General features: G+C 40.1%; 1 protein-coding gene across 1 annotated transcript in view; it reads right to left on the bottom strand.

The window, feature by feature from the left end:
- Positions 1-14,051, bottom strand: part of znf236 (zinc finger protein 236) — a 50,079-nt gene that overhangs the window by 22,401 nt on the left and 13,627 nt on the right. Inside the window, exons 9-21 of the mRNA XM_006794872.3 lie at positions 13,318-13,495; positions 12,933-13,205; positions 11,987-12,190; positions 11,744-11,876; positions 10,061-10,321; positions 9,734-9,954; positions 8,766-8,867; positions 6,107-6,249; positions 5,653-5,756; positions 3,801-3,952; positions 2,256-2,432; positions 1,699-2,002; positions 930-1,033 (exon numbers count right to left, since the gene is read on the bottom strand). Of these exons, the coding sequence (XP_006794935.2) occupies positions 930-1,033; positions 1,699-2,002; positions 2,256-2,432; positions 3,801-3,952; positions 5,653-5,756; positions 6,107-6,249; positions 8,766-8,867; positions 9,734-9,954; positions 10,061-10,321; positions 11,744-11,876; positions 11,987-12,190; positions 12,933-13,205; positions 13,318-13,495 (2,356 nt within the window). The remainder of the gene's footprint in view (positions 1-929; positions 1,034-1,698; positions 2,003-2,255; positions 2,433-3,800; positions 3,953-5,652; positions 5,757-6,106; positions 6,250-8,765; positions 8,868-9,733; positions 9,955-10,060; positions 10,322-11,743; positions 11,877-11,986; positions 12,191-12,932; positions 13,206-13,317; positions 13,496-14,051) is intronic.

Genomic DNA, 14,051 nt, shown 5'->3' with positions numbered 1-14,051 from the left:
TGAATAAGAAACAAAGACGATGTTATGTGCGGCAAACTGAAAATGAATTGTTGCTCTTTAAAAACCGCAGGGTGCACCAATTGGCTTTGCAATCATCTGTTTTCTTTGTGTGTTATCAGTGTCATCAAAGAGCAGGCTTATTTTTGACCAGCGTGTGAATTTTGAATCTTGAATCTAGTCTTGGTTCTTTGATCTGAGAAAGAGAAAAACGTCAAACCTTTAATGTCAGCCAATGACTTTTACTACTTTTAATAAACAATTTTTCTTCTTTTTCTCTTATCTTGATTAACTTGCTTTAGGCGTGCACTTTTCAGTGATCTCGTTGTCCTGTAAAATTCACAATGCATTTTAAGATGCTATTAATCACATCTAAATGGCTACAAATGTCAAGTTCTCAGTAGATGAGCTGTATAAGCCGATCTGCTGAGACTATTCCAGCAGTTGGTCTCTCTAATCATTAGATTAGGGCCCTTTTTGGTCCATGCTCTTATTTTAAATGACTAAAGCACTGCATCATCTTGTTACGATGCACAGCCATTTTTATAAAACCTAATGTTATGTATGAATGTATTCTTGACTGTGTGTTTGAAAAAAAGTGTTATGCAAATATATGACTACTATTAACAATGGAGTACAGCTGGGTTATACATGCAGATGAATAACAAACGAAATTCCTGTGAAAATAGCCCAACCTTGTGGAAAACTCATTTATTTTCTTTTTACAGTTACATACAACAGTTAGCATCTTGTTAGCACAGCTTAGCACTTTAGTACTGGACACTGGCAATAAAAGGCTAACTTATCTAGGTCTATTGAAACGAACGGAATTAACAGAGCTCAATCTTACTGTGTCAGCTTCTTTAAGGTAAGGTTGGTGTTTGTGGTGACACAAACAAGTCAGCAACATATTCTACTGATTAACCACTAACCTGTATGTGTTTTAACGTGGCAGTCCAGGGTCGACTTCACTGTAAAACTTTTCCCACATTCGTCACACTTGTAAGGCCTCTCTCCTGTGTGGATCCTGATGTGCCTGGACATTGAAAAGGATTGATATAGTTATACTTGCAAGAGCACAAGGACAAATGAGAATATCAAAGTGATGATTACATTTCTTTTAAACAAACTAAATGCATTATAAAATAAAGACACACCCTAATATTAATAGATATATACAAATGGTTATCATCCATGGACATACAGTTTATCTTTCTGGTGAGTTTTTTAGCTGAGAAACCGAAAAAGATCATGGAAAAAAAAATGTGTTTATGGCGCAGTTTTAATAACATGGAGCAGAATTTGAAGAGATTTAAAATGCATTTATTTTGACCTCCTCTCTGATGTCCTTGGTTTGTTTTCCTTGGCTTCATACATATAAACTATTGCTTGCTATTAATCTATCCAACATCTACTTAATGCATTAAATTATAGCTTGATGATTTATATCTAAGGCTGTTTCTTATTTCTTTTAGATGGTTAATGTAATCTCCACTGCATTTTCACAGCCCAACTGTGGGTGTGAGTAGCAATGTTAATGCTATTATGCTGTGTCATTATTCAGGTCAGACAAGTGCTGTAAAACTAAATAAGGTCCACAGTCCTATAAGCCTCCAACCATCAACACTCACACAATTCAGACTTTGACTACTGCAGACAAACAAAGTTCTTCTAAACTGATATACGCAGCACAACATTTACCTGACGAGGTCGCTGGGCTTCTTGAAGCTCTTGGGGCAGTAATTGCAGCAGTTGGCAAACTTGGGTTCGGTTTCCAGCTCCACGGCTTTGTCTTTAATCTCACTGATCCGATCTCTTTCAGCTGCCGACTGGGAAAGTATTCGCTCCGAAACTGAGGCCTCCTCGCCGGGATCCTTCGCTAATTCGGCCGCCTGCTCTTCAGTGAACGTGATAATTTCCATACCCCTCCTCTTTGATGTCTTTTGTTCACTTTCCTCATCATTTTCCTCTTCTTCCACATCTTGACTTGACTCCAGGCCTATAACTGTGATAACAGAGTCAGTTTTTTTCACTTTCTATCTTTGGTTGACACTTTCTTTTGATGCAAGGCAGCTTGGACTGAGACAAAGATGCACTCAGACAAGCTGAAGCCTGATATAATGTATGTTGTACTTGATTAATGTGGCACTCTTCACTGAAGGAAAAGTGGTGCATGTACAGCTCTGCATAACAGTGTAAGATGGAGAGACCATATAGTTTAATATACATACAGTATAACTCAACGCAGTAATGCTTACTTTGATCGTCCATGGCGTGCTCCTTTTTCATATGCCTCTTACATAGCAGGCTGGTCCGGAAGCTCTCATCACACATGGAGCATTTGAAAGACTTGATGTGAATGATCATGTGGCGATTCAGGCTGCCATTTGTGGTGAAGGAGGCGTCACAAACATTACACTTAAAGGGCTTCACTCCTGTTGGGAAGACAGAACAGAGATAAGGTGTTGTGTGATCCTTGTGACAGCCTCTAGGAGCCATTTGGACCTGGTTTCCACGCAAAAGAAAACTCTGGGAGCCGCAAATACTTTTTGACATCTAAAATGAAGATAACACTGTATATATTGTTTTTTACCTTTATGCTTTGTGTGAACAACTAAGGTGTGTTGCTTATGAAATCCATGAAGTGCTGAAAATTACATTTTATTTATGTAATTAACACATTTTGAACTCTTAAAGAAATATAACAAAAGGAACTAAAATGATCCATGTAGCAAACAAAAACTGCTGTGAGCCACCACCCTTATATCGCCTTTGGGCTTTTGGAGCCTTGACCTGGCTTTTAAAAAATAATTGGAAAAAAAGCACTATGCTGCTAAAAAGAAAAAAAAATATTTGGAAAATTCTGCCTAAATATGTATTTTACATGGTTAATGTGTGTGGCGGGGCGTCATCTGCAGCGCCGCTGCAAGGGAGGCGGACGCACCTGAGCACACCCGCAATCACGCCTCGCCGCCTTAATGTCTGTGCTATCTGTGCTGTTGTGTTGGTGTGTGTCGGACTATGAAGCTGAAAAGCTGCAGCCGGCAGCTTTTCTGCTTCACACACAGTTGCTCTTCACACAGCAACCGTGTGTGAAGAGTGGTCAATAAAGAGATGCTGAAAAGCATGTTCATAGAAACCTCGTCGGGTCTGCCGTGGTATGTTTACAATGGGACTTCTGCTCCTGAACCTCTGCGCACAGCGTCTGAAAATCGGGGCTGTACGAAGTCACTTTCAATCTTTACGCAGGACTGTAAGCTGTCCTCTGTGAGGCGTGAGCGGTGTTTGTTTTTAACATAATTCATGGTGGAGAACAGCTGCTGACATAATGTGGATCTGAAGATCCATAATTGGCCTACCTGGGGTTGAAAGTCTCGATAAATGCACAGCGTTTCGGCGGGTATACCGGCTTCCGCGAGTGTGACGCTTATTTTGAGCGATGAAAAAATAATAGAATATAATTTTATTTTTATATTTCAATATCACAATAATCTTCCAATGTAGAACTACAAGTTAAAAAAGAACTAATATAAATAAAATACACTTCAGCTAAATACTTCTAATTTATTTTCCCAAACCACGCGGAGCCGCACTTTAAGGACTAAAGAGCCGCAGGTTGCCGACCCCTGCTCTAGGGTGTCACTACTGTTACTGCCAGTCCCTGAAAAGACTTGACAATGAGAATGAAATGTCATGTTTAGTATGTTTAGTTCATAGACTTATTCCACTTGTGAAGGACTAGAGTGCAGATAATTTAATTAGGATGCCATTGTGAAACATGGCATACTCGACCTCGAGCTCACCTGTATGGGTATTCAGATGGGACTTGAGTACTCCAGCTGATACAAAGGCTCGTCCACAGAGGTTACATCCGAATGGTTTCTCCCCAGTGTGTGATCTCACGTGCTGTTTCAAGTGGCTTGACTTTTTAAAGGCTTTACTGCACCAACTGCACCTGATGATGGAAAAAGAAAAACAACATGAATGAATGAATTGCTGTGAATCTTTATATATTATTGTTATTCACCAGATCTGGGAGTGTAATACATTTTTAATAGCATAGCAATATTTCACTGGACGTATGATCAACACTGCCTAAAGTTTTTTGTGAAATAGAGAAAGGCCATACACACAAGACAGCTTAAGAAAACAGCACCTTGCCTTTCGCAAACATGTTTTATTTTAACTGGTGGTTTTGTGCAACATCTGTTAGTCTTCTCTTAAACGTGACCTTAAACCACATAAAAGCATAAGGCATTATCTGATAATGATAATAAAAGAAAGAGAAGAAATGCAGGGCATAGGAAGAGGACATGATGAAGCAAAGGTCCTGGGCTGTATTGCAAAGATAGGCCACTCGTCAGTCAGGTGAGCCTTTACATCATCTGCCAGAGCTAAACTGAATAATTTAGTACAAACTACAGGCTCAGCTTTTCGAATATAAAAGAGTTTGGCCCAGTAGCAGTAGCAGTAGCAGTATCCACAGTTAAAGTATTTAGATTTATTTAGAAACTGAACTATTCTCTGGTCAGTCTTTATGGACTGTATGGATAGACAGCAAACTGTCACCAACTGTCTAACTAGAAATAAATTAGAAAACCAATAATATTGAATTTCATTTCAGTTAAATCCATAAATAAGGCAAAATAAGTAGACAAAAAATGATGTCAATCCATTTCAACATAATGAGAAGCCTGAGACACATGAGCGAATAAATCTCTGTAAATACTATTGCTTTATCTGTGCAAAAGTTTAAATTGAAAGACGCTGATAACAAAGTTAGGTAAAGTTATTAAGGACAAAGTTATAAACCATCTGCCTCCTCAAGGTCACTGCTTATAACACTTCATATCATTAATCTTTTTAGGCTCTGGAAACAGATTTGTTTGGGTGATTTAGGGGACACAAAATTAATAACAAGACTGTAGATCAAGAAATAAGGACAGGAGAGCCTAGCAGAGGTTTATGATCAGTGATCATGTCAGAAAACCTGCAGCACCCAGACTCATCAGGCGTAAGTGCTGCAGAAATCAGCTCTAAATGGTGGAGCAAGCAGACTGACACTACCCTCGAATTACCCGTGGTCTGTAAAACTGCTCTCAAACAACACAAGGGCACATTTTCTACTTTGATGAGATTAAAATTGAACTCTTCAGTCTGAATGCCAAATGCTGTGGTGTAAACCAGGTTCTGCTCATTGTACAGTTGAGATCACTTCTGTAATGGATCAGCCTTAAGGTAGTCAATCCAGGAGGAAGTGAGTCATGATGATAGAGGGAGCAGATTGTGGACAACATAAGAATGGGCAAAGATTTACTACAGTCACTTGTAGCAAATATAACAAGAACAGCTTTGGTAATCTCAGTAAATGTCCCTAATCATCTGGCCTAAGCAGAGAAAACTGGAGAGGAGACGTATGACTAGAGCTCAGCTAATGACCTCCGTCTATCCTGACAGATTTCTGAAATAATTTAGAAAAGACAAACTGCAAAACCTGCCTTTGAGAAATATGGGTGCACAGACAGGCAAGGAAGTGTGGAAGTGTGGAAGCTGTAATTCAAACTAATGATGTTTTTAAAAGATATTAATTTAAACACTAAAGAGGTGGGAGTCATTTCTTAAGACAGTCGTATAGGTACATGGAAACACACACACCTGTAGGCTCTCTTAGTGTTGTCTTCACAGTCTTCCTGGTACTCCTGTGTCTCTGTAGGCAACTGGAGGTCGTTTTGACTGCTCTGCTGAAGAAGCCCATTCGTCTGCATAAAAAAAGATCAATACTGGCTCAACTTAAAACGCATACAAATACATGTGCATTTTCAAGGACAGGGAATAAATGAGGTTACTGACACTAGTATATGCATAACATATGCATGGTAGAGTCTACAGACAGTATATGAAAGAAGGTCATGTGACCTCATTGTGTTTTTAGCATTTTATTTGCTACTGTAGAAATAATACGCAACATTTTGGGCCGTCTCTCTATATCAGATCCAGTGGGCTGATTTGAACCCAGTGAAAACACGATTTTTAGTTTCAGTTGATTGCACACTAATGAAAATGTAATGATGTATTTAAAATGAAAGAAGGAAAGCTACTCATAACTTACCACCTCAGCAGGTGGGACATGAAGCAGATTTGGAGGGTGATAGCTGGATGAAAGGGCCTGAGACTCCAGGGTGCTGGAGTCCTGCAGCTGCTGGACTGTGGAGAACTGGGACTGATTGTAGCTCGTTTCAGTGATGGTGAAGCCTAGATGGAGTCAGACGAGAATAATCAGTCTTGTTTATAGTCAAATCCAAAGATCTAACCTCTGGCTGACAGCAATATTGGGTCTACCTGAAAAAAACAACAACAACAAAAAACCACAAGACGTGTTTTACTTTTTTTCAACTAAAAACATATTTCACTTATTTTCAAGCCAAAAGTTCAAACTGAATTTTTGGCTTGAAATCTCTGCCACTTTTAAAGCAATAATAATAGGAATCTATGAAATCTGAAAAAGTGTTTTTCTAAGATCTGCACGACACAGCACAATATCAGCCATCAGGGAGGATGGCTTTTATCGATAAAAAAAAAAAAAAAGCTGAACTCAACACTATCAGTCTTCCAAAGTGTCAGACCGCCCCTGGGATTTCAGCCTGCAGCAGAAAGGTGTTTTATTGTTATAGCTGGTATTGTTTGTTTATCTGTGCTCTTCTTCTCTCTTTGCTTTTTTTCCACTTCCATCCATCCATCCATCCATTCGCTTCCGCTTTATCCTTTTCAGGGTCGCGGGGGGCGCTGGAGCCTATCCCAGCTGTCATAGGGCGAGAGGCGGGGTAAACCCTGGACAGGTCGCCAGTCTGTCGCAGGGCCAACACACAGGGACAGACAACCATTCGCACTCACATTCACACCTAATGGCAATTTGGATTTTTCCAATTAACCTACCCCCACAAGCTGCATGTCTTTGGACGGTGGGAGGAAGCCGGAGTGCCCGGAGGGAACCCACGCAAACACGGGGAGAACATGCAAACTCCACACAGAAAGACCCCGGCCTGATGTTGGAATTGAACTCAGGACCTTCTTGCTGTGCGGCAACAGTGCTAACCACCGTGCCACCGTGCTGCCTTTTTTCCACTTCTTCCTGATAAAAGTGTTTTTCCCCCCTCACTACTGCAAAGCGCTTGCTCATTGGGGACCTCTAGGTTACCTTTATAATACTGTGAGGTCTTTACATTACAATGTAAAGCTTCCCTTGAGATAACAGTTGCCATGCTACATAATTAAAGCTGAACTGATGCTGTGTGATGTACAACCTAGAGGCTGTTACAAGAATATTCTGCAATTATTGCACTGGCTAAAAGAACACAAGGTGACTGTCTTGAATTGTTTTTGCATTCATGCATGCAGTTTGAGGCGATTGCACGGGTTGCCTGAAGGAAAGCAGTCTGTCTCCAAACTGGAGACTGGCTACAATCACTCTTGGACAGAATCGCAAAGGTTTGCAAGTAATTTAATCTAATTTATAAAAGCAGACAGAATTTCCCATCTATGATGCCCTGGCTGGACTCTGAATGTAAGTAGCTAATGTGAATTTGCATTTGTGCAGACAGCAACAGATCATTGTACCCCCCCTCTTTGGGGTTTAAATCTGGGACTCTCCACCATTTGACCCTAGAACTGAAGAAGCTTCTCGGGTGAGAGGTGACACGTCTTCAAGCAACTTGAAGAAGTCCAGACGCTTTTCTTTCCAAGCTCCTTAGAGTATCCGATCACAATGTTTTTGTTCGCGCCGCGACCTCAATCACTGTTTTCTCTAGTGTGACTGTAGCGTTAATAAAGTGGCAGTGTGGGCACATTCTTTATGTGACACTTTTAAGAGCCACCAAATGTGCAGCAGAAACAGTGTGTGAACCTTAAATCAACCACAGTGTAGTTACTGTAAACAACACATATATAAAGTAGCAAGAAATACAGGGCTTCTCCCAGAGGCCCCCAGAGACCAGTGTCATTAGCTGTAGTACTTCACACCCTAGTAAATAATAAGGCTTCAGTCCTGACAGCTGACCTGCAGGAGTAAAAAGATAAATTGATGATGAAAAGCCTAGCAAATCATACACATCAATTTTTTTTTTGACAAATCCATATGTCTTCATTCCTAAAATGACAACAACTCCAGCTCTGTTCATGTCAAGTTTGAAGTTCAACAGAATCTCTTGAACCTCATAGAACTGAAAAGTTCAGTTTGCCTCACAGATGTTTGATGCTGATCACAAAGGAAGCTGGCTGGCAACAGCAGTCAGCCGCCATGGTGAGTTAGAGCAAGAAGAAGAAGAAAAATGTTTGAGAACACACTGATTTCAAAAGACATATAGAGATACCAGACACATTGGTAGAGGGTATATATAGTTTGATGAAATTAACTGTTGTTCGGTTTGTTGTGGGAATTGTAAAGAGTCTTCCTTTCTCCCACGACCGCTCTGTCATTTGGGACCTTTGTGAAGCTGAAGTAAGGGTTATTCCACCAATTCTATTTATGTGTGACTGATTTCCTTTGGTATTAATTCAAAATAAGAGATTTCATAACTAATATGGCCAATACCTACACTTTGTTAGTTAAGCCTTATAACTAAAGGTACTATGCATGAGTTACTACTACTCTTCATATACTACTGGCTCTTGACTTCTGAAACAGTGAACCTGTGTTTTGCACAGATGATATAGCAAATAAACATACCATGTTATCTTTGTCACATAACAGCCCACACATGCTATGTTTATACCTTGTGTTAGAGCTTGCTGGTCAAACGAAGACTGAGGAAGTGCTGGTGTCTCAAACTGGCTGATATTCTGAGGCAAAGCATGCTGGGTAGTCACATATGAGTCTGTCACGACAAAGAAAGAGATGCAAAGCAACAAGTTAGTTAGTGCTCACAGAAACGAACAGTGGAACAATATTTCCACTGTTAAACTTTCAGTTGAGGTTAAAAAGCAAGTTACATTGCAGATTCCCTAACTAACACAGCTCACCATGCACAGTTACATGCACAGAACATTTTAGAATAACAAAAATAACTGTGTGTTATGTGTAACAATATTTATTTATAAGTATCATATTAAAATACTATAATCTACACTTTGTTTTCAGCAGTGTACCTTCTTTAAATGCAAAGTAGATTTGCTTTCTGTATATTAATGAAGTCTTATCAAATATAGATAGCTGAGGTCAAGATTATGGAACCTGACTACATGATGTAAATTTTAATTCTAAAGAGTTTTCAGATGTCAGCTAGGCTGAGCTGCTTCTTTCTGGAGATGATTTTCGATTTACTTTAAGGGACCAGATTCTGGACCTTAGAGAGGGATTACTAATCATTCTATTACTATCTTTGGAGTGCTAAAGCTCTGGAGGCTGTGTGTTGAGCTATACTGCGTGAAACCATATGTGCTGGTCTACAGAGCAAACAGATGGAGACGATGGGGAGGTGTATTGAACTTCTTCTGCTCTCTGACACGTTTAAGAAAACTGAAAGTTTTCAGTGCAATGAAACTTAAATCACACAATGCACAGATTACCTCAGAAAACTTTCTTGAAGTTGAGTCACAGAGTTTTTGGAAGAATTTAGTAATTTAATGCTACGCTTTCTTTTTTTGCAAAATGAGGTTTCAGTGTTACAGCTTTCACGAGTTCTACTGAATCGTTCACAACTTATTCCATTATATAATATGACATGAATTAAGTTGCTCTTACCATCTCCTTGTACAGTCAGGTTTGCGTCCAGTGTCACTTGCTGGCCTCCATTTACAACTTCTGTCTGGCTCAGTCCCAGCATGCTCTGCTGCTCTGCTGTTTCAGCCGGGGCTTGCTGGAGAGTGTCACCCTCTATTTCCACTTGCATGTCATGGGCTACAGTGCCAGCTCCCAGGGGGTCTTCTCCTGACTGAGGTTGTAGCTGCTGGGCCAGTTCGTACCTGGTTTGACAGGACATAGCTCTGATTGATACATTCACAGAGCACAACAACATCCCTGTAAACAGTCCAATCTATCTGTGAAAAAGCAGACTGTCAGAAATCAGACCTGTGCGTCTTCATGTGTTTCCTACAGTTAGGTGATGACTTAAAGGTCTTCTGGCAGTAGGGGCACATGTAAGGTCGCAGGTCACTGTGAGTGGTCATGTGGCGCCTTAAGCTGCCGCTGGTGGTGAACGTTGTGTCGCACATACAACACCTGTATGCCTTTAGCCCCGAATGTGTTCGGATGTGAGCTTTGAGGACTCCCGAGGAGGCAAAACTGCGACTGCACTGCACACACTTGTAGGGCCTTTCTCCTGTATGAGACCTGGCAACATTCAAAAACAGGTTCAGTGTGTATTGGGACATCAAGCAGCCTAAAAGGTACTAGCACACTGCTGTAGATGAGTTTTTGAGGAATGCTGCCAATACTAAGGAACGAAAGGGACAGAATTCGTTGGTATATTCTTAGTACAAGGTGGAAAATCACAATGCATGGTCCGGCATGACCTGTCAGGATGATATATTACTTGGTGTACTTGAATCAAATTCCCTACATTTTTTAAGTATCAGTACAGGTTCATGGGTAATTCAAGGGCCCTGTCAGTAGGCATAGGCAAACATCGATCCTCAGCTTGCATTACAAGTTAGAACTCAAAATCTGCCAGAAAACAAGAATAATGAGGCACCAGCCATTAAAAAGGCACTACACACATGACAGTATCATTATTGATCATTATCCTCAAAGACAAATGACTAGATTTCTTTCATAAAGATTTGTTAGAAAGTTCAACAGAGATACACCGAGCAGAGCAGCTGAGTGATTAGACCACTTATTGCTCTCCATCCATAAATAACAGGGTCATTTGAAACAAGGTTAATAAAGTTCAGCCATGTGCGGTGTAAAACAAGCAAATAAATTGGGGAAAAAAGGATTAAGAGTATATATATTAACAGGTTGAAGTGGGTTTGCTGAATATAGTTATTTCTCTTTTTCAACTCTTCTGTACTTCCCCTTCACGCTCTCTTCCTTCTCTTGCATAAATTCAATCTCATTTATTCCATTCTCACCAAATTCATTATGTCTGTCAACAAACCTCCAACTCCCTCTAATCTGTTCCACTGTTTCTTCTTCTGTCTGTCTGCAGATGAGCTTAAGCCAAGCAAAATGAAACCTTGCTGAGCGGTACACACTTGTTAATACTTCTCTGATATGATTATGTAGACTAACATTATAAGATCAGCTAAGAAAGGATTTGTGGGACACGCTGCTCTGCTGAGTTCAGTGTGAAATCATTTCGTGTTAGACGCAAATCTAAAAAGACAAGCGTTTGCTAAACTTTGTTTTTTGGGGGAAAATATTCAAATTGCAGGTTATTTCCACTTTTGGGGTTTATCCCTTGAGGACCATTAAAAATGGGTTGACATTGTGGATCCTGCCAAAAACTAATTTCAGAACCAAAGATGTCTCCTCTTTTGATGGCCTGTAGTATCCTCCTGTCATGCAGTATCTGACTTGTTAAATGTCAATGTCAGTGATGCCTCCTCTGTTCTGCTCTTCTCACCTCCAGCCTTCCACATACGTGGTTATCCTGACCATAGTTCTCTTCACCTGTGTTGTATTCTAAAAAGAAACTAGCAACTAGCAACAGATTATAAAAAAAACACTTGCACTGGCCCTCAAAAAGCCATTGTGTTCTCGCTCTTTGAGACCATGCACTGAAACATCACTATTACATAGAAGCTTTACCTGACATGCTGTTTAAGGTGACTTGACTTCTTATAGGCTTTACTGCAGAACTGGCACTTGTATGGCCGGTCATTGGCCACAACATCCAGGTACTGTTGAAAAGCCAGGCGGGGGTTTTGGGATGGGATGAGACCTGTTAAAAACAACACATGAGCTTACAACAGCTAGCCTTCTGTGTGGTGAAAATATAATGCAGCATTGCCCAATATTTGTGGGTATGTGCCTGTCACCATGCCCTCTTACCAAAGTCAGTGATGAGGATGGGTTCCTGCAAGGGGATATCTGGTAGAGGTAGGTTGCTTTTGGACACTTTGGCTTTGTTTGCTTTCCGTGGAAATTTATGCTTCTTCTGCTGCAAGCTTTTGAAGTGAGAAGCGATGTGTGTTTTCCTGTGTCCCGACGTACGAAAGATCTTGTCGCAGTGAGGGCAGGGGAAAGGCCTCACACCTAGAAAAAGTCAGGGGAAAAAAATAGATGTTTTGGAAAATTAATATTGAGAGAATAACTTTTTCTAAACAACAACAGAAAAATCAAATAAAATGAAAATCTAAACTCACATAGAGGTTTTAAAGTTATTAACTAAATCAACATGAAAACATAACACATGTAAAAATATACGCTCTCGTAATTTGCTTTCATTTTGGCTACATAAGGTTAAAAGCCTTCATTTAGCAGGTAACAGTGTATGAAACAAAACAGATATAAAACTTTGAAAGCATGAAGCCTTCGGAGACATACGTCTGAAAACATATTTATCAAAACTTTACCTTAGAACTAACACACAAGCAGCACTAAAGTAAACACCTATCAGAGTGACACTACACAGCAATTAGAGAGACAAAAACTAATGCACCGGTGCACATAGTAGCTCAAACACATATAGGGTACACAGTATATACATAAATACAAATGAGGGTTCTAGCTTTAGTGGCACCATTAGATTTATGCAAGTCCTGCCTGAGCAATTTGTTGCATAATTCACCACAACATATCTTATTTATTCTAAATAACAGCGGCTGAAACATAATATTAAGAGCCCACACACTTCTCCTTTAACTTATGCTTAAAGTGACTATGCTAGAGTAACAAGTAAATAATGTAACATACAGAGTGACTCTATAAAGTGAAATGTGCTGGTGTTGCTATGACTTTAAGTGTGACCTCTTCACAAAGCGGACTCGCTTCTCACCTGTATGCAGCCGCATGTGCACTTTCATGCTGCCAGAGGTGGAGAAGCACTTCAGACAGCTCTGACACTCGAAGGCCTTGATACCCGTGTGCGTCTTCATATGTGCTGTGAGGGTGCTCTTGACAGCAAAAGCTCTGAAGCACTGTTTGCACTTGAAAGGCTTCTCGTGGGTGTGGATGCGTATGTGACGAACAAGGTCACTGGGCTTCTTAAACTCCTTGGAGCAGTAGGGGCACCCGTGCCAGCGAACGCCATCCTCCTCCCTGATGGAGCCTGAAAAGGGCAGAACATAATTTTATTTTAAAAAAAAGAAAAGAAAACAATTATCTCTGTAACAGTATTTATTAAATGAATCTCACTGAAAGGGTAAAATATCCCCTCCTACCTGGCATTTGTATAGGTTTCTTAAAAATGCTCCTCTTTTTCTCCCTGGTCAGTTTGTCTGTACTTTGCACTTTCTTGTTTTCCACAACAGCGCCATCGGTCGATTGGTTCTGTGACTCTCTTGGTGGGGCGTCACTCTGGGGTTGGACCACACTCAGCCCGCTGTTCTCCAGCGCTTGCTGTAGTACCAGAGGACCACCACAACTTTAATATACATGCACACCTCACACAAACAAGCAATTTCAAATAGCCACAGCAATGGATTTGAAAAGAAGCAATCAACCGAACAATCAAGATGTGATTAAACTTAGAAATTACAGTCGTCTTTACAAAATCATTTCATTTTTAGCGGTTTAAAAGTAAAACACACACACACACTAATGTCATTATAAGTCAAGGGATTTTTTTATTACATGAAAGAGAACCCTTTAAAGTGCAGGACCTGTGGACATCAGTAAATAACGAGGTTCTTTTAACAAATCGCAAAGAATATTGTCCAGGAAAAGCAAAATCGAAAACACGATTGCTGCTTAAATCTTTGAAAACACTGAAAGTGATTATTTAAAAATATCTCATTATTCAGGTACTAATAATTTTAATATGGCCATTAAAATAAAAAAAAGCCATGATGTAAAGCAAAGTTCAGCGACAATCATATCTTATCATGCTGGGGAGTAGAGGTCGTTTTAAACTCTGTGATGATGCTCATCTCTAAAAGTTCCTGGTGCATATTTG

This window comes from Neolamprologus brichardi, chromosome 11 (genome assembly GCF_056152115.1).
Source record: "Neolamprologus brichardi isolate AB-2024 chromosome 11, ASM5615211v1, whole genome shotgun sequence".
In the NCBI taxonomy this organism is placed as follows: Eukaryota; Metazoa; Chordata; class Actinopteri; order Cichliformes; family Cichlidae; genus Neolamprologus; species Neolamprologus brichardi.
This window is presented reverse-complemented; position numbering and strand designations above follow the sequence as displayed.